This window comes from Apteryx mantelli, chromosome 15 (assembly GCF_036417845.1).
Source record: "Apteryx mantelli isolate bAptMan1 chromosome 15, bAptMan1.hap1, whole genome shotgun sequence".
Lineage (NCBI taxonomy): Eukaryota > Metazoa > Chordata > Aves > Apterygiformes > Apterygidae > Apteryx > Apteryx mantelli.
In genome coordinates this window covers 17,356,603-17,383,505 of record NC_089992.1, presented here as the reverse complement: position 1 = coordinate 17,383,505, position 26,903 = coordinate 17,356,603, and the positions used below count along the sequence as shown (strand labels likewise).

The 26,903-nt window shown below is 38.7% G+C and overlaps 1 protein-coding gene across 7 annotated transcripts; it reads left to right on the top strand.

Moving 5' to 3' along the window:
- The first annotated feature begins 642 nt into the window (after positions 1–642).
- On the top strand, positions 643–26,903 carry SLTM (SAFB like transcription modulator). Of its 7 annotated transcripts, none has more exons than XM_067305261.1 (21): positions 644–858; positions 1,589–1,676; positions 10,201–10,265; positions 10,659–10,844; positions 11,298–11,345; positions 12,322–12,349; positions 13,770–14,184; positions 14,747–14,796; positions 16,783–16,901; positions 18,502–18,651; positions 18,742–18,851; positions 18,939–19,099; positions 19,429–19,520; positions 19,749–19,912; positions 20,960–21,134; positions 21,732–21,856; positions 22,906–23,076; positions 23,966–24,280; positions 24,738–24,891; positions 25,694–25,851; positions 26,250–26,903. In XM_067305261.1, the coding sequence occupies exons 1-21, from the start codon at positions 670–672 to the stop codon at positions 26,356–26,358; spliced, it is 3,072 nt and encodes a 1,023-aa protein (XP_067161362.1). In that variant the 5' UTR covers positions 644–669; the 3' UTR covers positions 26,359–26,903. The 7 variants fall into 7 exon arrangements, with proteins under 7 accessions (XP_067161365.1, XP_067161362.1, XP_067161360.1 ...); XM_067305259.1 differs by having other exon boundaries at positions 13,716–14,184; XM_067305263.1 differs by having other exon boundaries at positions 645–858; positions 13,944–14,184.

Genomic DNA, 26,903 nt, shown 5'->3' with positions numbered 1-26,903 from the left:
CAGGGAACGCTTCATTACAAGAACTAGCAATCCGAAACACTAGATGAACAGATGTGTTTTAGCAAAGCCTGCAAACGCCCACGGAGAGGAAAGCGGCGGCAGAGCCCGCGCTCCGGAGAGCCCCAGCTCTGCGCAGCGGCCGGGCACAGCGCGGCGCCGCGGGCCGCCGTCAGACGCGGCCGCGCTGCGAAACGCGCGCTCGCGAAGCGCTGTCTTCCCCTGCCAGGGCCCACACAGAGAGAACGCCCGAGAGCACGGGCTCTCAGAGAAAACCCCAGCACCACACGCATCACACAGCTGCGTACGTGATGCTCTCCCAGCCCGCGGCCCCGCGCCGCCCGCCAGGCCCGGCCCGGCCCCGCAGCCGCCCGCCCCGCCCCGGGCACCTCACGGCTCTCAGCGCCGCTCCCCAGAAGAAGCGAGTACCCAGCCCCGAGCCGCGCGGGGCCCCGTCCCGTTCCGGCTCCGCGGGGCCGACGCGGAGCGCGACGCCCCGACCCCCGCCGCCCCGCCGCCAACCTCTCGCGGGGCGGTCCGGAGGCCAGGTGAGCCCGCCGCGCCTGCGCGCCGCCGCCAGGTCGGCCGCGGCCTCCATCCGGGTACTGGGCGGCCCGGGCCGGGTGGGGGGGTTTCATTGTGCGTGCAGCTGCCGCGCTCAGTCGCTCTAAAATGGCCGCCGCCGCCTCGTCTCCCGCGGCCGCGGGGGCTCCCGCGGCGCCCGCCGCCCCGGCGGCGGTGCCCCCCACCGAGAGCAAGAAGATCACCGACCTGCGGGTCATCGACCTCAAGTCGGAACTGAAGCGGCGCAACCTGGACATCACCGGGGTGAAGACGGTGCTCATCTCCCGGCTCAAGCAGGTAAGAGGCCAGCGCAGGCCGCGGGGGCCCGACCCGCCGCGGGCCCGGCCCGGCCCGGTGCCGCAGGCCGCCCGGCTCCGGGGGCGGGGCCCTCGCGGCCCCGCCGGGCGCCCGGTGCGGGGGGCGGGACCTCTCCTCGCCCCGCTGCCGGTGCCGCTGCCGGCGGAGGGGCCGCCGCGCCCGGGCAGCCCCGGCGGCGGAGCGGCGCGGCGGCGGGCGGCACGCCCCTCTCGGCGCCGCGGAGCGGAACGGAGCGGGGCTGCCGCGCCGGGGCCCCGCCGGGCGCCGTCCCCGGCCGGCGCAGCCCAGGCCGCCGCCGCGCTCGCCCCGCGGCCCGCCCGCCCCGCCGGGCGCCGCAGCTCGCCCCGGGGCTGCCTGCTGCAGTAGGGCTTTTGTGGTGTGCTTTTTTTCTTTTTTTTTCTCCCTCCTGTTTTTTGGCCTGTCCTTAATGTCATCGCGGATATCTTAGCGGCCTTCCAGTGTTATGTTTCCAAAGAGAAATGTGCTGATCTTTGATATGTCGTCCTTTGAAAATGTCATTTTAACAGATTAAACTGCAGTCTTTCGTGTACTCTTGCTCTTCCCCAGTTTTAAGAGAAAGGTTTAACCTGAGGTGTTTTATGTAATATTCCCTTAGTTAGAAAGAATTAATAATTTGGCTCTTTGACATCTACTAAAGTCGAATTCTTCAGGTTCCCATTAAACTTTTTTTTTTTTTTGTCTCATTCAGGCTATAGAAGAGGAAGGAGGCGATCCAGATAATATTGAAATAACTGTTTCAGCTGACACACCCACCAAGAAACCAACTAAAGGCAAAGGTTAAAACCTATTGATATAGATTACAGCTTTAAACAGATTTTTCTTGCGTGTATCACCTTAAACTAAGAGTGTAGAACTGTGGTCTTCAACTTGGATGCAGTTGTGACTTTACTGATTATGACTTATGTCATGTATGGCACCTTTCCTTTCTTATTTGCCCTCAGTCACCATGTTTATCTCTAAAGCCTCTCTGCTTTCCCTCTGCCCCTTGCCATCAGCACCCCTCTCACCTACTTACTTCCTTTTTCTGCAAACTTCTATGTCCATCTCCCAGCGTCACATATCCAGTTATCACTGGAGGTGTGGGATATACTGAGAAAAATGGGCCTTTAGGGAGCTTTGCGATATATAGGGATACTGGATATAAATGGAAAAATGGAGGATTAGGTGATGTGTTACAAGATAGTGACTGTACAGCCTGTGGGTCCTGGAGACTTACGTTGTGTGTGATGAGGCTGTGTAGGTGATCTGTGAGATTTTTGTAATATATTGTGTAACAGGGATCCTGAATGTGGAGCATTATAGGCATAAAACGGATGTCCAGCTCTAGTGCTGGAGGTGGGTAAGCGTTGTGTCTTCGTGACCAAGAGTATCTGGGGAACAGTAGAGGAAGAATTAAGAGGTCATTAAGCTATGAGAAGGACCTGGACCCATGTTAGTGATGAGTCCATGGTGATATATGGTAGGGGACACTGTCTGAAGAGTAGTGTGTTGTGTGGGTTCATTGATGTACTTTTTACTGAAGCAAGATGGGATTTATAAATGAGGATTTGCTGCATGTGCTCTGAAGGCTGGCTGTGAAAGAAAATGTCTAGTTAAGAGATTTCTTAGTTTTTCTGTTGTGAAAAATTATCATTTAGATTCCAAACTGATCTAGTTGGCAGTGATTATGTCAGCTTTGTTTTCTTGTGCATAAGTATTTAAATAATGATTTGTGAGTTTGGGAGGTGTTTTGTTCTGGGAGCATCCATGACCTGTCAACTAATGTTGGGGGAGGAAATTTCTGTTTTATGCGTATCGTTCTTTATTGAGCATATGTTCTAGACATGTTCATACATGTGCTATAGATAATCTGGTTTTGGAAATGATCAATCTTATCCCACTGTCACTTGTATTAAGCTAAGTTTTATGACGGAAATGTTTATTCATGCTTCGGTCTAGTGCTGCAAATGGCAAGTTTAACAATAAAATGACATATATCTGTATAGAAAGTTTGAATAACTTAACTCATCTGTGCTTTTAACATACCAGAGAAATAAAAAGGAAATAGGCTAACAATATGGTTTCACGTTCTTCTGTGAAATTACTTTATTCCCTATTCTGTAAAGGTAACTGATGCTTAAGAAAATTGTATGGAAGCTAAATAAGGAAACACTTCTACAATTTGTAATGTAAGGACTTAAATGGTTATTTTTTTTCTGCTGTGATGAATGTCTCTCCTCTCTTCTGTTGCTTTTCATCCTCCTGTTTTCCAAGCTAATGTTGTGATGATGTTCCTGAATTGGCCTCTGATGAATTACTGTCTTGGACAGTTCTACTATTTTGCTTCCACAAAGATAGTCTACCAGTGATTTTGCTGCCTGAGGCAAGGCTTCAATAGCTGCTCACTGCCACCTCTTCTGTGGATGTAAACTGTAAGGCTTACGTAAGACACACATGTTCTTGGTACCCCTCAAAGCAAAACATGACCCTTCTGAAGTTCTTATTTGCTCATTTTGCAAACTCAGAAGAGTTTCTCGTTACTTTTTGGATTATGAAAGTCTTATAAACAGATTTTGTGCCAAAAGTATGAGAAGCTTCTGCTGTGCTAATCTTCAAGCGAGAAACAAGAAAAACTCACCATTTGCCTAGGAAAAATCTCTTTTTGGATCTTATTGGTCTACTTTTTTTTCAGTATCTTTAAGCTGAAAGGAAAGGTGTTCTACTAAAGTTATGTTCTTAACTATTCCGTTATGTGTTAACTGCTGATTTTGATGCCATCATTTCCCCCACACACACTGTGCCCCAGGCCCCTTCCTGCTGAAGTAGGTTACTAGTAACCAGAAGGTTTTCCCCACAACTGGGAAATCTAGCACTTGAAAAATCCATTCCCTAACTTGCCACTGAGAAACTTTCGAAGGCAGATAGGAGATGCATGCCCATCAACTTCAGAAGGACTGAATTTTCTCTTAAAGTTAACTAGCTTGATCTCGACTGTTGCGTGTACACACTCTTCACTGTGAATAGTGTTGCCTCCCTTACTGAGTCTGCAGACAAATTGTTCCAGGCCTTCTGCTAATGCTTGCTTCCCCCCCTTCCCCCCCCAAATAGCTTCAGACTAATATTAATAGGTCTTTATTTTGATTGTTTTGCTGCTGCCCAGTGGTAAAATGAATGGCGCCACCAGTCAGTCCTGTATATTTTTTTGCCACGTATTGCTGTCCAAAAGAAGGTATGAATAGCAGGCATTTGTTGGAGTTATGAAGAAAGTAGAGCCCTGGAAAAGGCTAGGGGGCAGGAGTAAAGGATAAACCTCTTTGCAGCAGCCAGAGAGAGACAAATGGGGTAGAGGAAGGAGGTTTTCCTTCCAAAGGGAGCATCAGCTCTGTCAGATGGCCATTGGTTTTAGACTTGAACGTCTCTTGTAGCCTGTTTTACTGCAACTCTTAGGTCTGTGGCAAAGTCAAGTGGCTAATTCCCCAGTGCTGTCTTTTAGAAAAGTTTGATCTGGAGTATTGATGCAGGCTGAATTGGAGAGGCATAGTGGAGGGAGGGTGCTCTGTTTGTTTTTCCTCTCATTTTGTGTTTTTTAATGCTGACAAAAATGGTGGAGAACAGAAATAGGAAAGAGTCTGTAGCAGTAGGACTTACTTTTATGGAACAGGATTTTGTAATGTCCTGATAAATTAGGTTATTGCCTAACCAGGTAGTGCAGCATTTTTACTGGACTGTGACAAGCTTTTGACCATGATGATACAAACCCAACTTGCTATGTGATGGAGGAAGAAACATCTGTTCTATCTTTCAGAATAGAAAAATAAAGTCTTTGCCAAACAGGTTTGAATGCAGACTTTTTTCCTCTTTTGAAGCAGCACCTCAGCAGCATCCTGTCAAAGTTCTGCAGCATGAGATGCTGTATGAAAAATGAGGCTTACTTCTCTTTACTGACTAGCCCAAAATTTAGATGAAACATAGGTACCATGTGTATCTACTCATCAGGAAAGTGTGCAATCACAAGATTAGTCAAAATCTAACAGTTTTTACCGGAAGATAGTTTAATTAAATATTTGGAATGAAGAAGAATTGCAGAATGTCTAACTAGAAGAGTTACAGAGGTGAGATCAGCTGTTATTACCAGTTAAAGTTTGAAAGCTTAAAGGCCCTTTGTGTATACAAGTATCAAGTGCTAAATCAACTTTTACTGCCTCAGCTGTGCCTCCCCACCTTTGCTTTCAGTAGCTGTGGACTAATTACTCTTTTTGTAAAGAGATGACAGTATTCAAAAAAACTGTTCTTTTCGAGCCTGAATATTCTGTTTATTATTCTGGTATCTAGAGGAAGTTACTTTACTGCTAATAAGAAATCTTTTAAAAATATCTCTGATTTGAACATTTGTTTGAATTTTTGCAACCAAAAATATTGTAGCATTTTATTGATGCGTCATAACTTGGTGATTGGAAGTTATTTTTCTGCTAAGTTTTGGAGCTAGTGTGAATGAAGAACACAGTCTAGACTAAACAATTTTAATTTCAAAATGTTAATGTAAGCAAAGATGCTAATTTGCTACTTTTCAAGTTTGTAAGGCTAGTTAGACACCTGTTACTTCCTGTCTTAAGTACTCTTCTGGTTTCTGACTCTATTTCCAATTAGATGATACTGTCTTTTAGATCAAATGCTGACAACTGGCAGTGGCTTATTTATACTGTTATCTGGATACTTTTGGCTTTGTTAAGCCTGTATGATTACTGAAAACCATAAATAAGTTGTACAATATTGGTCTTTAAAAGGAAAGAGGAGTGGGGGAACTCTGTCATTAGGTCATCTGTCTTACAGAAATATTAAAATAGTTCTGTTCAACAAACTGTTCACCTTTTCTTCCCCTGTTTGGGTTGTTAAACATCTGTTAATACAGTTCTGTGGACTGACTTCTGAAATACTGTGCTGTGCAGCAGCAGGCTTGCCCCAAAGTGGATCAGAACTCTCCTGCTCAGTGAATCATCACTGGAATAAGATAAGGGATTCTAAATTGCATTGAAAATAGGTGACTTGTATCAGCATTGCTTACACAACACAATCTGTGTGCTAGTACAAATGTCTTGATTTTAATCTTGAATAACCTGAATTTTCATTTTATTTCTATTTCTAAATAAATGTCTTTTAAAATTTCCAAATTAATCTTCCTTCTGAGTATCATTGCTCTTGCTGACCTGATCATTTTCTTAAGAAGGTAGCTTCTTTGAACTTACTGGCTGGTTCTGTTGGCCGTCTTTGTACTTTCTGAATGAAATTGTAAAGATTAAAAAGTGACCACTCCCTGCTCGTTTTGGGGGGTTTGCACTTGAAGACAATGCTACTACAGCTTCAGCTAATTAGGACCGTTAATATTACAAGGCATGTCAGTCTTAATTGACTCACAAATTGAGTTTGGTTTGTTAATTTATTTTGATTTCTAAGTATCTGATCAGTGGTATTTAACCACTCTAGATATCCCTGCAAGCTTGTAGCTATTTCTCTCAACATTAAACAAACAGTTGAGACCCTGCTTTTTCTTGGGTGCTTTACTCAAGATAGAATACATCATAAGGAAGTAATAAATGCAGCTCTCTTCTTTTGAGGAAAGATGTGTGTTATAAAGAGAATGTTCTTTTAAAGTAGATTTGCTTCTTGTATATTCATGAGCAGATGATGTATAGAAAAGGATCTTTCCTTGGGGAAGGGAGTTCTTAAAATAAAATAAGTTAATACCTGAACTCAGTTTTGTTCTGCTTATTAGAAAGGTGAGATATCATAATGTAATCAACATTTGAAAAATTATTTTCAGACATATGCTTGGAAACGCCTTGTATAGGTGGTTCCAATACTGGAAGGTTTCTTTCGTCATTTGAATTATGATATATCATGCCTTATTGAAGTGAGATATAAATGGTATGCAACAAACTGTAGGTAAGGCTTTCATGTGCTCTCGGATAACTTGTTAGGAAGAACTAATCTTGCCAAATACTTCCCAAATAATTTCATTAAAGTAGGTGTGAGTGATACTTTCTAGTGCAGCTCATTAGAGTTATTATGAATGTTTAATCATTGCAAATAATGGTAAATGTTGTGAACAGTTCAGTGACTCTAGAGAGTATCCAGCTTTGCCAAATATCTTCCTCCTAAAAACCTTAAATGATTAACAGTAGTATCCTGCAGAAGCTGTAGAAAGCTTAAATAGTCTTCTAAACTTATGATACCATTTAAGAACACAATAATATGAATAGATAATTTACTTTTGTTAATGTCCCTCAGACAAATGGTGCTATTCAAGTTGCAGCAGCAGACCTCTTAACTAAATAAAAATATAAAGACTGTTTGTTTCATCACAAAGACTTTATTTTCCTTTCCTTCCTTTTTCTTCTGCACCATGTTTTTGATGAATCTTTAGCATGTGGCACAACAGGACCCTGTTTGGGGTTTCAGCAGTAATATCAGAAAAGTTGCAGTCACTGACTCTTCTAAAACTTGGTGATGAGTGTGTCACTCTACTTGTGCAGATGTCTAATTTGATTTATATAAAATGTGCTCTTCTATAATTCTGTATACTCTATCTGAATGCATAGGACTGTGAATGAGCAGAACAAACTTCTGCTACCTTAAGGCTTGTAAATGAGATGAAAGCTGAACCTGCATGTTGTTAAACTAACATTTTAAATATGCTCCAAATCATCTGCTTATTTCTAAGGAGGAGACTCATTCTCTATGTAAATAGCGTGTTGCAATTTTACAGCGCATAGGGATTGCCTTTGCCAGCAAGGTGGCTGCGTATGGCTTACAAAGGAGTGCCACCCTTCCAAAGTAAACTAATAGCTGCGTTAGCGCAGGCATCCAGATTTGCAGTGAGCAGTGTTTGTACCACTGACATTTCAATAGCCACTGGATGGATAATCTTTACATAAGAAATTTTATCATGTGTTGACAGCTTGTGTAACTTGAGACCTGCTGTGCCTGTTGTGTGCAGAAGGTCCAGCTGTTCTGAGAGGAATTGTTAACATGTCTTTTAATCCCAGTTATTTTCTTCTAAGTGATATTGGTCTTGAATAGGTTCACAACTACTGTCAGTTGTTGTGAACTGACCTTGGTTATGTGGAGACATAAGTGAAATGTGCCTTTCAGTATCCTGCTGTGGATGACTATCAATATGCGAAAGCTTTGAATTTTTGTGGATGCAGTTTTTTTGCAAAGTTACTGCTGTTACAAACCTATACCGACAACTGGAAGCTATCTGCATTGGAACCTTGAAGTACCACTTTTGAACAGTGTAACCTGTACCAGATCAGAGTAACCTGAAACACTGAACTGACAGGGTAAACATCAGCTTTATGGCTTGAAGCTGGGAACTGTGGGTTGTTATTTAGGTCTTCTGTGTCCTTCAATACTACTGGTGCTTGGAGTAAACTGCGGACTTTTGATGCAAAGAAAAGCAGCCTAAAGAAAGAATGTGGAAAACATGTCCTTGTGTCTAGATAACTGCAGCAGCAAACAAAAAAATGTGGACAGCTTCATTATTAAGAGGTATAACTTCCTCTTGGTGAGGACACATAGATTAAAATATACTTCTCTAGGTGCCATTGCAGAATGATAGGACTAACTTGAGGTAGTTCTGTCCCCCCCCCCATTTTCCTTTAAAACCTGGATTCTATATTTCCTCAGGCAAAATGAGTGAATTTAAGCAGCTTCCAAGATGTTACATGTTGAATAGTTGCTAAAGATGTCTAGCATCCACTGTGCTTGTATTTGCCTACAACTGTGTATGCTTAACTGGATATGAGATGCAGGAATAACTTAGACTTTAAGGTTTAACAAACTAGAGCTGAAATGTGAGAGAGACAAAACAGAAAATAGTTGAATGTGTGTAGAAATCCTTGCTCTGTCTTGTTGCTTTTTGTTTAAATATACACATAAGATATCTGTGACTGTAGATTTTATTACAGAAGGCCAAAAACAGTATTAATCCAAAATCTGGGTTTCTTTTGCTTTCAGACATCAGATATGATGCACGTTAAAAGCTGTCCTTCCCAGTTGTAAATTCACACCTCTTTCTGAGGAAAGATAGCTTCCCTGAGTATACCTGTGCTGCTGTTTTGGACACAAAACAACAGTCTCTTTCCTTGTTGTGTAGTTGAGCAATTTCCAGCTTTGAAATGCAAATTAGAACTTTGGGTATGAAACTGTTTGTGTACAAAAATCAATTGCTAACAAAATTGACTATTCCAAGTGGCAGAAACATGTGCCTACTGTATCCAACTTTGGACTGTGTTTTCCTCTGCTATTCCTTTAGCATATCTATAGAATTTATTTAGCCATTCTTTAGGGAATGAAGTTATGGGTGAAGAAGTGATGTCAAAAAATAAAGCATTAAGTGTTATCATGAGTGCCATTTCATTTGTATCTTGTATTGACACTGAGTTCCAATAGAAGATCAGTAAAGCTGCTCCTAACAGAACTGCTTTTGTACCTTCAGCTACTGAAAACCTCCTCATAGGTTAATCTTGAATAGAATATTTCAGAGATACAGAATGCTATTAAAATGATGCATCTGTGTCAAGCTGGTTAGAGCTAGTGTTCTTTAGTCTTGTTTTTGTAGAAGATTAAGGATGTACAATGGATTCCAAAGGGAATTCTGTGTAGTCATCATCTCCACTGAACCATCTTTATTAGGAAAAAAGTGTATACGCACTGGAAGAACAGAGTTCTATGTAACATGGCATTAGTAATCTAAAGAATATCTAAAAAAGTTGAGTGCTTGACCCAACTCAACTCTTCTGTTGATGGTTCCTTCTAGTGATAAGAAGCATTGGGAAAGGTGGCTTGGAGAGGCTGTGGCATCTCAGTGCTTGTAGATATTCAAAAACACAGCTAGATGAGATGCTGAGCAATCTGATTGTATTTGGAAGTTAGCCTTGCTTTTGCGCAGGAGGCTGACTAGATGACCTTCAGAGGTCCCTTCCAACCTTTACAAAGTCATAAAGTATAATTTAACTCCAGTAATTCTAGAAATGTAGAATGCTTTAATGCTTTCTCAGATTCCGTTATCGTTTAAAGTAGAAGGGTTGATATAAAAATTACTAACTTGAAGGTAGCTGCTTGTTTATGAAACAGAATTAATATCAGTTGTTCATAACCACTGGTTTGATGTTTTTTTCCCTTTACCTTAAAAATTCTGGGTTTTGGGAGGGTTATATCATAGTGAGCAGTTCAGATAAACTAATGCCCAGCATGTGATCAGTATTGAGAAGGTCTGTTGCTTGTGGCAAGTCTAATCGTTAGCATATTCTGTTGTTTCAGGTAAGAAGCAGGAAGCTGATGAATTAACTGGTGATGTGTCAGTTGAAGAAGATTCCTTTGTCAAGGTAAGAAAATTATGTATTTTTTGAGAAATGCAGGATAGTACAGTTTGCAAGCAAAGGCAAACATTGAACTGAAAAGCTCCGTTTTAGATAATTTCCATGGAAACTTTGGAGCATTCTTTTTACTGTGTTCATAGCTGTCATGCTTAAAGCTTCTTCTGTGTGGGGTTTTGTTTGTTTGTTTTGATTCTTAACCCAGAAGTTAACCAGAGATAACCAAACAGTAGAGTTACACACATGTAGAATTTAAGTGAATTCACTGTAGGATTATAAATTAAGTATTGAGATTGTGGCTGTGATACAGTATTTAGCAGAAACAGAGAACCTAGCAGTGAATATTTCAGAATCTAGCTAATGCCTTTAGTTATGCCAGATATTTGTTGTTCACGTTAAAAGGAAAGTGAATTAGAGACTCAAGATGCAAGTGATCAAGATGGAAATGATGAATTAAAGGACTTTGAAGAATCTGTTGAAGATGAGAACTTGAATTCTAAAGAACTGCCATCTGCAGAAAAGAAAAGATACCATGACTTGGAGCCAGCAGAGGCAACAGAAGATGCAGAAAAGGATTCTGAAAGTCAGGTACCTTGGTATACTTTTACATGCAAATTTTTACGAGCAAAATGTACATTTTACTTAGTGTGCCTGCATTACTAGGAAGTCAGAACTAGTTTTTTCAGTTTGTTTTGCTCAGTTCTGTCCAAAAGATAATGTCGTACTCTTTTGTTCTTCTTGACCTGTGTCCGAATAGTCCTGAAACAAACATGGCATTAGTTGATAAAATTCTGGTGTGGTTCCCTGTCTGCATAACTGAGTTCCTAAGTGGTCCTTTTCCCTGGTGCTGGTAGTGACATACATAATAGGAACACTGAACTGAAAGATGCAAGTCAGGACAGCTGTCCACTGATGTTCACCTTATTGAGTCTGTATCTGTTAAACTAAAATGTTTTCCTGAGTTAACTGAATATCTTGACACTCTGTTTTATAAGTGTCTTGCAAATAGCTTGTTGAACAAGTCCTTTTATGTTTCCATAGGAAAATGAAGGTCAAGACATAGAAGATTACACTTTTCCAACTGTCCACGTAAGTTCCAAATCAGTTTTGTTAGGCAGTTTCTCATATCACAGTTGATTCAGAAAAGATCACTTTAGACTGGCTGTTGTTCCAGCATGCATCTTAGAGTCAGGTGATTTCAATACAGGTAAACAATATGGGAAGCTTTATTCATTTTTTTTTATAGTGTGGATAATTGTGACTGCCAAAGAAGATATCTGTTTGAGTGCAACGCCCTTCTACAGTTGGGAGTATTCAGTGCATAGGCTTAACAAGGAATGTCTTTTAAGCTCTCTTAAACAACTGAGAAGCCTGTGCCAAATGCTTTCTAACATAGTATAAACAGCTTTTATGTCTAGCACTTCTGTTTTAACTTCCAAATGTGCCTTTGGAGTTTTTTTGTTTGTTTATTTGTTTGTTTTTAATACTAACATTTGAAACATCTTTAAGCTCAAAATTTCATTCTGAGTTCCAGTAAACTTAAAATATGTGAAACTGACGTCTGAAAAGTGACATCTCATACAGCATGTTTTGTTCACTAAAGTTAATGATAACTAAATAAGTAAATACTTGTTAAAATAACTATGTTTCACTTTGAAATACTAAGCAGAGGAAGTTTATCTAGTTTCTAATTTCTCTCATAGGCTTTTAAAGCTAATGATGGTTGCTTGCATTTCATTGGAAGTACTAGTCAGCAATGTGACTTCCATTTGGAAGACTTTAGCAAGATGTGGGACAGTTTGGAAATGTCCTACTGACTTAAGGGTCAGAGGGAAGTGGCATTTTGCAACCAATTGCAAACCGCAAAAGTGTTGAGGATAGTTACCATTGAAGTTTGGTACAAACTCCCAGTGATTTGACAAGGTATACAGGCTTGGTTACTAGCTGATTGTTTTTTGGAAACGGCTTTCAGTTCATTAATTTGTCTTCACTAGAAATTCTATAGAAAATATGAACTGTTGTACTTAAGTAGGAGATGCTTAGTCTTGATTTCCTTCTCTTGCAGGATGGTGAAGATGAAGAAAATGAGAAAGGTATGTTTGAAGTTTAATAGAGTTCAGAGGTCTTTAGTCTGGTAGACCAGGCAACTTTCTCTTGTAATATTCAGTCTCTTTACTAATACTAGGCTTGTCTCCAGTACTAAGTATCAGTTGTCTCCCTATTAAGCTCAGCATCCGGAATCCTTGCAGTCGATGGGTTATTTCACTCTCAAGAGTTAAGTTATCTTACTCTTAAGAGTTGATTATAGTACTTATCAGTTACTGTGGTGGATGTATAATAACTGTCATACTATGATTTTTTTTTTTTTAACTAAATAAAAAGCATAGTATTCAAGAACTCTGACTTTAATATACGGTAAGTCTTGATGCAAAAACTTCCAACTTGCACTGCAGTAACTGATGTTTAACTGAGTGAAATGGTACACCCTTACATGGAACTTGAGCACCCAACAAATGCATGGACCATCATACTCTTGACTTACTGTCACTTGGAAATACCAGTTGTATATAAAATGGTAAAGCAAGTGTTTGGAAACCTGTGGAGTGGCTACCTTTTTTAAGCTGTGCTCTTAGTGAAACTATAGAAGGAATATAACACATTTGGTCAAACAGACTCTGGACAGAAGTCTTAAGGATTCTACCTATTGTGGACTGGAAAGGACATGGAACACCATCGCTTTACACAAGATGGAATAAACACACTACTGAAGTTACAGGATAAAACTACAGACTCCTTGTTTACGAGGGACCCTAAGGCTGAAGCATCTCTTCTGTGCAAATCCAAGAATACTGTTGGAGATGCCAGTGTGGGACTGAGAATGGGAAATCCATACAGTGGATGAAGATGGAACCATTTTTCTACGAACTCTGGATTAAAGCTCGCTCTTCTGTTTTCTGCAGCAGCCTTGTACAACTAACTTGACTGACAAACAACTGGAGGAAGGAAAAGCCAAAGATAACACCAATGTGGAAGACTGACTGAAATTCTCCAAGACTGTACCTCTTTCGGATTTGGGAAGATTAGAAGTTCTAAGACCAGGAAGATTCAAAAACAGATTAAGTCAAACTGTGAGCATCTGAAGCAACTATTTCCTTATGGCATGCTAAATCCTAAACTGGAAACTGGATACTTTCTATGAAGAACGGGTATCTACAAGATGGAACCATATTCTGACTCCTAATGTTTTGGTATTTGTCTCTAGAAAATGTGTTTTGCCATGAAGAATAAGTGATCCTGGGTAAAGGATTTATATATGTGTTAATACACCTTGTGTTTTTTCTAACCTTCCATCAGTGCTAATAACTGGCTTTGTATTTTCTAGGTCCTATTCTAGCTTATGCATATGAAATTGTTTAAACTTCTTGTTTTGCCATATTTATTCCTGTTAAATCCTCTTAGATAAAGCAGGTTCTGGTGATGGTACACAAGAAGTATCTAAACCTCTTCCTTCAGAAGAAAGCCTAGCTGAGGCTGATCACACGGCTCATGAAGAGATGGAAGCTAACACCTCTGTGAAAGAAGCTGAGGATGATAACATATCGGTTACAATCCAGGCTGAAGATGCCATCACTCTGGATTTTGATGGTGATGACCTCCTAGAAACAGGTAAAAATGTGAAAATTACAGATTCCGAAGCAAGTAAGCCAAAAGATGGGCAGGATACCATTTCACAGAGCCTGGAGAAGGAAAGCAAGGACTATGAGATGACTGAGAACCATAAAGATGGTAAGAAGGAAGACTGCGTGAAGGGTGATCCTGTCAAGAAGGAAGCCAGAGAAAGTTCAAAGAAAGCAGAATCTGGAGACAAAGAAAAGGATACTTTGAAGAAAGGTCCCTCGTCTACTGGGGCCTCTGGTCAAGCAAAGAGGTTTGTTTTTCTATGTCAGTTCTTTACGATACTGAGTACCAGCATTCAATAAGATCACTCTACATTAAGGGGGTAGCAGCAAGAATCTTATAATTAGTATCCTATGCTCCTGCCTATAGATTTTTTTGACCGCCATAAGTTACTTTTTAAAATTCAAGATCTTCGTATAGACACTATGTCCTACTGATTGCATTGTCGAATTGTCAGCATTTATTTATTTTTTTCAAATTGACGAGTTTTTTAAATGTCCTTGTGATGATGGTAATGAACAGCTATCAGTTCTAAGAACACAAAATGAAGTCAAGTCCCCGTCCTGAAATCTGGAGAAGATTGCCATATATCCACTGAATAGAGTTGTCAGAAAATCTAGATCTTCAGGCATCTTGGGGAAAATCAGTGCAAGAATCCATAAGGGAATCATTTGTTCAAATATAACCCCGTCTAGCCCTTTTTATTTTTATTTTTGAAATGTTAACTTGTGTATTAGTATTAGCAGTATAAAATGCAATGCTTATCAAATTCTGTGTTTTCAATTGTCTTCTGATTTAATTTGCTTCTCTAGCTCTACTAAGGAGTCTAAAGAAAGCAAGACAACATCAAAGGATGATAAAGGTAACTATTAATTAGGGTAGTGTATTGTCATGAACCAAATGGTTTCCTATTTGAAAACTTCTTGCTGTGTACTGAAATGGCTTATATAGTTGATTTCATCTGGCTGTAGTAACTTATGCTTGAGGTACGGTAGTTGCTAGCTATGGCTTTTTTCCCCTCTGATACCAGATTCTTCATAAGATTAGAAATACTTATTCTCAGTGCTAAATGAAAATATATTTTCCTACTTCAAAACAGATTCCACTTCTGAATCCCAGGTCTTTGTTTTGATGAGAAGGTGTAAATTTCAGATATGCCTTCTGTAATTTAAATAAAGTCCTTTGTGTGGATGTTATACAAAACAAGCAAAATATACTTACAAAGTACTTAAACAACGTCAATGAAGTTTGCTTGTCTTGTTTTTAATTCTAGCTCATCCTTAAATAAAGTGAACTCTCAACTAAGTAGCTATACCAGCCAAGATGCTGGTTAGCAAAATTGCACTAGTAGCTGTTTAGTGAGTTAAAATCAGAGCTATTGGTCTGTCTTGTAATTTGTCTTTTGGTATAAAACCCAGTATTATGATAAAAAATTTACAGAATGCAGTTTAAGAGCACATTAATGTCACCAGCTACACTGATGCTTTGGAGTTGAACAAATGCATTCTTATAAGTTCATGAGTCTCCTTATTTTGCCTGCCTACTAGCTTTCTGCCAAAACACCTTCATTAGAGTCTCTTAAATGTCACTAATGGATGAATGGAACTTTATCTGATAAATGAATTTTTGAGGATAAAGTTTTATGACAAATGTAAATTAGTCTTCTGTAAATGCATGTCTGTTCATGAGAGTTACATGCTTACACTGAAATTAAACTAAGATATAGCAAGTTCATGTTAATGTTAGAAGTAGCATGTAAGATTATTATAACATGTAACTACTATAAGGCTGTCTTAAAATACATACGCAAAGCCAGTGTAGTGTGTTTAATTATAACTGTTTAATGATATTACAAGTATATTACAGTTTACCATGATAATCCAGGATTATCAAAATGATCCTAGTTGAAGATGATTGAGGTTTTTTGTTATCTTTTGCTCCTAATGCATCTTGACACACTGAAGAAGGAAATTGATCCTTCTTCCCAAGGTGGTTAAATTACCTTTTAAAATCCTAACCACCACCAGATTTTCCACCTCTTAAGTTGGAGCTCCAGTACTGGTCTTGCCTGTATGACTGGCTGCATTTTAACATACTCAAAAGCAGTCCATACATTTAATAGTGAACAATCACAGCTGAACTAAATAATATAAGGCTGAAAGATGTCAGGAACATGATTACATTAGTCATTTGAATTCTTAGTCCTATATTGTTGCTAAAATGGCTAATATGTGATTTATTCATTTATTTTTAAGGCAGGTAATGTTTTTCCTGCTTCTCCTTAGTATATGTGAAATCATTTTTGGTGTGCTGCATCCAGTTCTAGTAGCAGTATTTTTAAAAAGCTGCTCTGCATGGAGGGCAGACACTTCGAGAAGCTGTAGAAATCAGACCCATTACTCTGGAGGGTAGGAAAAATAAATCGTGCTGAGGATTAATTAAGTCTCTTCTATTTACCTTTCAGTTATCTTTTTGGTAATGTGAATAGTATAAAGACAAATGTTGGGTGCTAGAAAGACTTCTTTGGATGGAAGTTATTGATAAGAACCAGAAGTTGAAGCTAAGTGTAGATACTCAAATGAGGGGAGAAGCATGCTTTTAACAGAGGATTATAGGATTTTCTAGCTCTGTTTTTTGAGTATGAGTTAGCCAAGCTGTTGGTCTCAATACATGGGCAAATGAATGAAATCTTATGGCATGTATTTTTTTTATATAGAAGTCTTGCCAAGAAAGGTAACGGGATAAACAGTTACTTAAAGGTAACGGGTTAAGCTACTCTTTTCAGCAACAGTTCAGTTGTGCATTCACTGTACCTCTATCTATTTAATTTTTGTAAAACTTGTTTCAGGAAGTGCAAGCAGTGTTAGCGGTAGCAGTGGAAGTTCAACTAGAAACCTGTGGGTTAGCGGACTCTCTTCCAACACAAAAGCTGCTGACTTGAAAAATCTCTTTGGCAAATATGGAAAGGTATTTTATGTAGTGTGATACCATCTGTGTGTTGTGTATTTCTCTCCCCCCTCCCCTATTCAAATACAGAAATTTAGTAATGCTTCATTTAAATACAAGTCTAAGATGAAATGTCTAACCAATATAATCTAAAAATCCAGTACTTTCAGCACCTAAAGTAAGAGTGCATGCTTACAGAAAGAATCATAAGCTTTTTTTTTTTTTTTTCTTAAGAAATTCTTCTGTTGAGGTAAGTTAGATGCAAAAGTAATGTCAGTATTATGTATGTTCAGGACTGGCTTTAAGTTTAAAAAAAGAAGTATTTTGAAATCAAATAACAATGGTTACGTTCTTGTACAGCAACTGTATTGAACCAAGAGTTTAAGATGCTGTGCCAACTGGTAGAACTGTGGTATAAACAGTCTTTGCAGCACCTACTGCATCAGGAGACTTTGTAAAATGCATTTGGAGAATTTCTGAATGGGAAAAATAGGCAAAAAATGTGACTGTTAATGCCTATTTTTTTAGGGACTTTTTTTTTTCTTTATGACTTAATGAATTTTGTTACAGGCTGATTAAACTGTTTTCCTGGATTTTCATTTGATTTAACAGCTGAACTCAGAACATTGCAGAATTCGTAGAAGCTAAGCATTATTTTGAAAACAGTTTTTAGTCCTTATTTTGTGAAACAAGTTATTGATAACTATGTGAATTCATAGTATTTGTATAAACCTGTGCTCTTATGACTTTATTACATCTTAGGAACTGGTTAGAACCTTAGGACTGTGAATAGTAACTATCTGTACTGATTATTAGATATATGATTAGTCCAATGAATTTAGTAGATTATTTTATTTACTGACTTCACAGGTGATGAAACCTGAGAGTATATTTGGTAGCACTTTCAGTTCTTTGGCTGTTTTTGCTGTAAAGATGCTTGGTACACATATTTACTAAATTTTGATTTTTAAATAAATTGAGGAAATAGTTAATGAATAAACGAATGTATCATTGCATGCTATTAAAAAGATGAAATTGTTGCATTGGAGCACAATTAAATCAAGAGATCTTGCTCTGGTAGTTAGAGAAGTTCTAACAAGCGGTGGGGACGCATGCTTTGTTTTCCTGAGAAGCAGGTGTCAAAGAGCTGTTTGCTGAAGTTACTTAATTGACACACATTTGCTATTGGCCTTTGAAGAACTGACCTCCTTAATTACTGCATAATACTGCTTATACCTTCCTGCCACTAATTGGCAGCTGCTGACTCTTTCTTTTTTGGGCGGGGGGGTCCATCCATCAAATTCTAGATCAGTGGTGCTTCTGTGAATGAATTCTCATGCTAAGTCTGAAAGAAGCATTTAAGTAATGTGCATTAGGTTGTGACTGGTGAAAACAGGAAGGAAATATTAATTCTCTGTGATGTGATAGCTGGGATAAAATTTTCAAAAAGCTGCAACCTCCTGTGCAGCTATATGCTTTTGAAAACTAAGAGCATCACTTTTCCTTGTGGGTTTGGGTGTTTTTTTATGTTTGTTTGATACTAGGATAAAAACATTGGAATATAATCTCTTTCTTATTAGAAATGTCTCCATAAAAGCCTAAATTTAACCTCTTTATATAGGTACTTGGTGCAAAGGTGGTCACAAATGCACGAAGCCCAGGGGCAAAGTGTTATGGCATAGTAACAATGTCTTCTAGTACAGAAGTGGCTAGATGTATAGCACACCTTCATCGAACAGAGCTGCATGGACAACAAATTTCTGTTGAGAAAGTAAGTTTAATAAGTTGAAAACTTGTTGCAAAATAAGTCACCTTCTGCAACAATATATATAAACCTAACTGGCTTTTGGAAAAAATATAGGTGAAAGGTGATCCCTCCAAAAAGGAGTTGAAGAAAGAAAGTGATGAGAAATCTGGTTCGGGTAGAAACACAGGAGATAAGAAGACTGCATCAAGTGATAAAACCAGCAAGTAAGAACTCTCATGTATTTTCTAAAGTTGGAAAATTATTTAGGTTGAATCTTCCTCACTGCATTTGTATATTTCTCTCCTAACAAGAACTCCATCAGCCAAAAAAGAAGAAAAGAAATCTGAGAAATCTGAAAAAAAAGAAAGTAAAGAAACCAAGAAAACAGAAGGTAAAGATGAGAAGAGTGATAATGGATCAAGTGGCCCTAATCAAGAATCCACTAAAAAAACTGAAGAAAAGAAAAGAATAAGTATGCAATATAGCAGTGTTTCCTCCTGTTGAATCTGTGTATCTGGCTTGGTTTTGGGGCATGTTCTTGCTCTTGCAGGAAACGAGATAACTAAATGCCTATTCTTTTTTTAAAAGATTCCAGTTACATCTATTACTTTACTTTAGAACTGTTGTAAAAGCTTCCATATTTTGTATTACTACTTAACTACACAGACATGTGCTGGTATGATTCTCCTACCAGTAACACTTTAGTTTAAAGATTCAGAAATTTCATCAAGGAAAATCTGTAATAGGCAACTAGGGATTTGTGTTTGTTTTAAACCCTCTTTTTTTTTCCCCCCTCACTAGGTGGTAAAAGCCCAGGTCAAGTTGTAGTTCTAGACCAAACAAAAGGAGACCAAGGCCACACTAGGACAGTTAGAAGGGGAAGGTTTGATAAAGTAAGTATCTATAGAATTGACACAGTCCTTATCTGATTTAATGCTGCCTTACAGTTGATACCTTCAGTGAAAAGTCAATAAATTATCACAAACTGTTAAGCTTAGATAGATCTGAAGCTTTGTATGCTTTGGGATAGCTAAATGGTTAATGATACGTGAACATAGCATCCAGAAATCTCCCTAAATGAATGAGACTTCTGAAATAACCATTGTAATCTCTATCTATAGCCACAGATATTGAGGAACAAAGAGCGTATTATTCAAGATAAAGTGAAATTCAGGGAATACAGGGGTAGAAAGGATATCTTGCCTTTTGAAAAGATGAAGGAACAGAGATTGCGAGAACACATGGTTCGATTGGAAAGAATACGACGAGCTGTTGAACTCCGAAGGTAGTAATTCAACTTTTTGCTAAAGGCTATTTTAAACATTAACTGATCAGATATTATATTTAGAAATCTAATTAGAATGCATTCTGTCAAGCCTTACTCAGATGTTAAGGTCTGGGGCTCTACCTAATGGTATCTTCAAACAAATAACTGGCTGCAAAATTTTTGTTTAATCTTTTAATAGACATATGCATATACATGTGGCTTAGTGTTTGTTAGAGGGGGTGTATCTCATAACTGTTTTGCATGCTAGCTTTCTTTTTGAAAAAATGAGAAGTTGACAATCAGATATAAAATACAAAATTAATGATCTTTACAGAGAACTGTTGTATGTCTAAATGACAAATCAAACACAGTACAATATTTTCTCTTTAAATATGTTTTAATGGATGGATACTCTGTTCTATTGTGCTCTTCTTACATGTCTAAAAGTTTTCAAAGGATATCTTAATACCTTGTGTCATTAGCTGGATTTCCCTAAGCAAAGGAATTCCCAGCAGGCACAGAGAAAGCACCTTTCCTGCTTCTTGTATGCTCTATTATAGGAGGTGGGAAGAGGAATGGAAAAAGCAAAATTGACTGTCCACAAGTATACCTAACCTGTGTAAGTCAGAGTAGTCTTGTTGCTTTCTGTGCAAGAGTAAGAAAGCAGTAAGTGAGTCTTTGCTAGCTTGAAGAGGACAAGAGCTGAAACAGCAAGTATGTTTAAGATCCAGGTCATGTTTTCTTTGCTAGGCTGGCTATAGTTGTCATTGTCTGCATCACAACACACCAATATGAATCCAGCATAAAATATATTCAAAACAATACTTGATATGCCTTTTTCTAGCATCTGTTGTCTCGCTAAGTGGTTGTGTAGAACATGCTAAGGACACTTTGGCTATTTGGGGCTAAAAGCAGTAGAATTCTGATACAATGGCTCCTGGCAGTAGCCTCTTCTCAAATAGTTTTTGAATATCTCTGCCTGGAGTAATGTTAGTTTTGGATGAGAAGGAATTTTTGTTAAGTGTCTGCTGTAAATCACAGTACTGCCTCTTTGTTTTTTTTCAGACGAAGAGAAATTGCTGAAAGAGAGCGTCGTGAGAGAGAACGCATACGAATAATGCATGAACGAGAAGAATGCTTGCAGAGGGAAAGGGAACGATTAGAAATTGAAAGACAAAAACTAGAGAGGGAAAGAATGGAACGGGAACGTCTGGAAAGAGAGCGCGTTCGTATCGAACAGGTATGCATATTTTGAACTGCAGTGCAATGTCATTTTGGACTATAACCCTGTTTGTATTTGCTGTGAATTTTTCTCTTCACCCACTCACCCAGGCCTCAAACAAACCAACTGAAAAATGCATAATCCACAATGTACAACAACAATAGTCTTTGTTTGATTTGTAAGTAATTTGATAGCAAGCTCTTGCTACTGGTTATGCACTGGCTATACATGTCCATCACTAATATTCATGCTGAAGCTCAATGGATCATATTGCCCATACAAGTCTAACCTAACTGCCAGATTTTGCCTATAGAACAGTGTCACTGCAAACCTAATGAGAGGCATCTCAGGGCAATGAACATAGTAGCAGTACAAGAAATTACTTGGAGATTGTTCTAGCTAATAACCAGTAGCTTCTCAGTTGTGTCTGGTCTTTAGAGAAGTATTCCTCATGCTCTTTAATCTTGCATGCTATCCATGGATAGATTGTATCAGAGAGCCTTTAGTAGAAAACAACCAAGTATTAGTTTTGTATACTTGCTAATTGTTTTATAGATACTACTAATAAAGAGACGTGGGGTTTGCTGTGTTTATTCACCCTTCCCTTTTATGTAGGAACGTCGAAAAGAGGCAGAGCGTATTGCTCGCGAAAGGGAGGAACTTCGTCGACAACAGCAGCAACTTCGTTATGAACAGGAAAAGAGGAATTCTTTGAAACGTCCACGTGATGTAGATCACAGGTAATCTAATTCTCAAACTATTGTTTTGCAGCCCCTACTAAAAAGAAACGGCTACCTTGTGTCAGGCTTGAAAGTGTGTTTGTACCTGGAACTTTCAGTCTGCAAGAACTGAATTTCTGGTATTTATTTGTTTTGGCCATTTAGTCTATGCCAAGTAGGAAACATACCTTATTTGCAGAGACAGCTTTGAATCAAGAGAAGTATCATGTGAACAAATTCTTACTGTACCAAGAGAGTATAACTTACTTCAGTACATTTGCTGAGAGAAGCTGTTCTTCTGACTTAATGGTTGAAATTTCTAGCTTATACTTTGAGAATTCATATTTCTGGTAATTTGGTGGCTAAAGGAGTCAGTGTGATGGCTGTTAATTTTTACTGAAGCTGATGACGTCTGTCATCTGCTGTTTGAGCCACGTGAGTTGGACTGGCTTTGATGCACTGATCTTTACATCACTATAAGAATAGGCCTAAGCTATAAAATTGACATAGGTGCCAATGGAATATGTGTGAGTAGTTATGGTAGATGCAGTAGCATAACACTAATGTTTCTTCACCAGGAGGAGGAAAGAGCTTCAGTTTTCAAGGCTGTTAATTATATGCTCTGCTATCTCACATTCTTATCATAAAGACCTGAATGTTTCTCATGAGCAAGGCTGTGACATTTACTGTGTTTTTCTTTCCTGAGAAAGCCTGTGTGTGTGCATGTGCACGCATGTGTGCGTGTGTGTACACACATACACACACATTTTTTTGTTAAACTATCCGACAGAGTAAACTTATTATTCAGACTTTATTACAATAATATTTTTTCTTTTAAATTTGCAGTTCAGATAGAGGGGTTTTTTCTTAATGATTTTTTTTTGTTGCTATTTAAAATGTACATGCCTGCACATGCCTTTGGTTTTCCAAAGGTTAGAGGTCTGTCTTAAAAGTCAATTGTCTGTTTTAAACATGAACTTGTTTGCTATATATTACATTATATTTCTGTATATTAAGCCATCATTTGGATCTTTATAACCGACTAGGGTTCTCTTCCTTTTTGCTTAAAGGAGAGATGATCCATACTGGAATGAGAATAAGAAGATGGCTCTTGATACAGATGCACGTTTTAGTCATGGTTCAGATTACAGTCGCCAGCAGAATAGGTTTAATGATTTTGATCACAGAGAAAGGGGACGATATCCAGAGGGTTCTTCTGTTCCATCATCCTCTTTTGATAGGTAAGTTTAAATAATAGGGTAGGTTTTTGCCTGCCAACATTTCTATGGATTTCACTCTAACTGTTCAGCTTAAGTACTTATTCAGCTTAAGTGCTAAAGGCTTTTTGCAGTTGTGATGCAATAGAAATGCAGTAGTGTCCTGATTATTTCTTGAGTCCTCAGGACTGGCCATTTGCACTCTTATCTGGAGACATTAAATTTAGCTGCCTGGTGTTGTTTTTTTATGACATTTTAAAATAATTTTTTAGATTTTTTTACTGTTTCATATCTATCCATAAAAAGGTTCCAATGGTTTAGGTCTGTCCTACTTGGTAACTTTTCCTTAGGAAGCTAAGCTAAAAGCAGCTGACTTAATTAGTGTTAAAGAGTGTAACTAGCAGGAGTCACATTGGTCAGAGTCCATGTAACTGTGCAGTAGATACTGGGTCCAGAACCAGTGTCACATATTTCCATGAAACTTCTTCAATAATCGGTTATGAAATTAAGACCACAGAATTGTAGCTTCTGGTCTTCTGTTTTTATGCTGCAATGAAGTAGAATTACAGTTTCAAGATGACTTGAAATCTAGCATTCCCTATGCTTTATGCTAGAGAGGAAGACAAAAAAGGAGGTCATGCAATTGCTTAAATATTATACTTACAAAATATGAACAGATAGATTCATTAAAAAGTGTTAAGTTGGTAAGAACTAGGGTTGAGCTCAAAATGACGATGGTAGAAATCAATATATTTTGGTGTGGTAGGGATCCTTGAGATACATACCACATACATGGTAATAAACATGTAATGTAAAGGTGAATAGTGATAAGTCTGCTTACCCATGTGCATGCATATTTGCTGAAATAAGATACAGACCAAGCAAATGACTTTTTCCTACTTCAACTACTTAGGCGAGAACGTTTTGTAAATCAAGGTGAAGCAAAAAAGACTCGCCCAACAGCACGAAGGGAAGAGCCAGGGTTTGAGAGATATCCTAAGAACTTCAGTGAGTCCAGAAGAAATGAACCACCACAGCCAAGAAGTGAACTTCGAGATACGGACAGACGGGAAGTGCGAGGAGACAGAGATGAAAGAAGAACAGTGATAATTCATGACAGACCTGAAATACCACATGGTCGGCATCCAAGAGAGACTGGTTCAAATCCACCTAGGCAAACGAATTGGAAGAGTGAAGGAAGCATAAGCACAGACAAACGGGATGGCAGGTAAGTTTGCTGGATACCAGCCAATTAGTAAAGGGACTGATTCTTGCAGAAACTATTCATAATACTAATTCCTCAAGAATTGCTATATAAATAGAGAACAAAGCCGCTCCTGATGAATGGCAAAATCATTTTCCAAAAAGCATTAGGAAAACTTGTGTAGGTTGTCATATACACTAAACCTCATCTGTAAACTTGATGCTGACTCCCAGCAGTCTACTCTTGATCATGCAAAGTAACATATAGTAAGGAGGTTTTTATGTGAGAACACAGATGTAAACAAATACATGCCAATTTTAATTATTTAGAGAGCCCCTTAAATTTTCAAAAGATTTGTTTCTAAGAAGCTAACTGCAAGTTGCTAGGAACCTGAAAAACACAGGAAAAGGAATCTTGAAATTTACATGTGTTATGGTTTGGTACCAGTTCTGTTATACTGAAACAAAAATTTTGATAAAAGTAATTTTTACAGAGGTGAGAGGCCAGAACGATCAGGAAGAGAAGTGTCTGGACACGTGAGAGGTGCACCTCCTGGCAGCCGTAGCAGCGCTTCTGGGTATGGAAGCAGGGAAGGAGAACGAGGCGTGATGGGAGAAAGAGGTGGCGGAGGACAAGTGAGTCATCTGTGTGTGCGTGAGAAAAAGATTGGAAAATATAAAGTCATTGCTGGAAAATGAGCTGACCATATAGCCAGAATACTTGCTAATGATTTATGTAGTGCTTAGTTTGTTATGTGCTATTAGTAAGTTCTTTATTTTAGAACATCTTTAAAACAAACAAACAAAAGAACCCAAAATATCCAGAACTCTACTTAAGTTTAGCATATTTCAGGTAGATCAGAGCAATGGCTATCATACCTGAACGAGTTCCCAATTAGGCTTTTAATTATTTGTCATCCTCCTATGTTTTCAGGGTCCTAACCTTATGCTGCCTGGGACTTCTAGTACAGTTTGTCACTGTAACCTATAAGGTGCGATTCAGTGGAAAAGAACCTCCTGTATTACTTATCTTTTAAAGCCTGCAGACTAAATGCTTCATGATACTAGCTCCTGATGTGTTTAAAAAATAAGTAGTTTCCTTTTCTGTAGTTACATGGAACATGCTTGTCAGTAATCATATGAGATCAAGGCAGAACTGGGAGTAAAGTACAAGCTCATGGAACTTCACCCCTCTACACACTCACACAGTCATTACTGCAAATTAGCTCTGTTTTGTTATCTAAATTTATTTTTAAAAGATTGTTGCAAGCATAGATTAGGTGCAAATGGACTGAAATGTTAAGATGCTTGACTTTGAATATTGTTACTGGAGACCTGTAAGTGCAAGCTTAACTTTCTCGAAAAATTTCATCCTTTATCTTCAGCATTGACTTAAAAAAATATACCTTTATGAAAATGACTATCACTTTCTTTCTAGCACTATAACGAAGACAGACATGTTGTTGAACGCCATAGTCGTGAAACTGGACCAAGAAAAGAGTGGCATGGACCTAGTTCTCAAGGAAGTGGGTATCATGACACAAGGAGAATGGGAGATGGCCGTGGAGGAGGTGGCATGATGTCTCCACATACAAGGTACAAAAAATACTCCTTCCTCTCACTCCCCCACTAAGCTCTCAAAGCTCTGGTTATGCTTAAGAAGTGTAAGAGTCTCAGTGCAATCGACACGACTTGCTGTGGAAGGGGTTGCTGCTGCACAACATACACTCCATCCTTCCAAGCCAGCACAGGCTCTGCATTAAGTGTTTAGATCTGTTGTATTGCTAATGGCAGCATGGTTCAGCTGCACTATTCATGTACTCTATGAAGCGAGTGACTTCTTGTAAAGCCTTTTTTCTTGCATGGTTTCAAGTCTCTCTTGAGACTTCGGTTTAACAGTTCAGTGATAAGAGAAGTAACAATGTTCTTACCTGCACACCAAGCTTTTAGATACTTATCATAACTTAACACTTTTTTAAAACCTTTGTTTCCAGTAACTCTTCACCAATTAATAGAGTTGTACAGATCACAGGCAATTCCATGCAGAGGGGAAGTGGCTCAGGATTTAAGCCGTTTAAAGGTGGACCTCCACGAAGATTCTAAGACCTACAGCTGCTTGGTTTCAAGATAACTTATTGAAATCTCTTGTAAACTTTCTCTGATTAAAAACAGGAAATCTTGTCTGGAAATCCTGGTTAAATTTTTTTAATTTAACATGATTACTTTTCCTCTCAATTTTGGAGGCATTTTAATAGTTGCGTTGTAATTTTGGATAGTTTTTGTGTATCTTTGATAAGCATTTTCCCTGAGGCACTAGAGCTGTGTAAAACAAATTGGAACCAAAATATTTGTTAATCCTGTATAAAAGAATAGTTTGCAGCTGTGTGCTAGTAGTTTAATTTACCAACATTAGCTCTGTGGTGTCATGCTTTAAAGTTAGCTACTTACCACAACATACACAACTATAACCTCCATTTTGAAGGTTGTCCAGGCTATTCTCTGCTTTCTAATTTGTAGAGAAATAAGATTGTTCTTGCATTACTGGGTATTATGTAACCTATTTTTGCAGAAGGTACTGTTACATTGAGTGCATTTATGTGTATTCTTGCAAATGTATTCTTTTGAAATAAACCTTCATATTCTGTATA

Excerpts from the sequence above, each read along its gene's own strand:
- SLTM (XM_067305259.1), top strand. The coding sequence starts at position 670 with ATGGCCGCCGCCGCCTCGTCTCCCGCGGCCGCGGGGGCTCCCGCGGCG. Across the intron at positions 14,185-14,746 it reads GCCTCTGGTCAAGCAAAGAG|CTCTACTAAGGAGTCTAAAG; the intron begins GTTTGTTTTTCT and ends TTGCTTCTCTAG. Across the intron at positions 21,135-21,731 it reads AGCGCGTTCGTATCGAACAG|GAACGTCGAAAAGAGGCAGA; the intron begins GTATGCATATTT and ends CCTTTTATGTAG.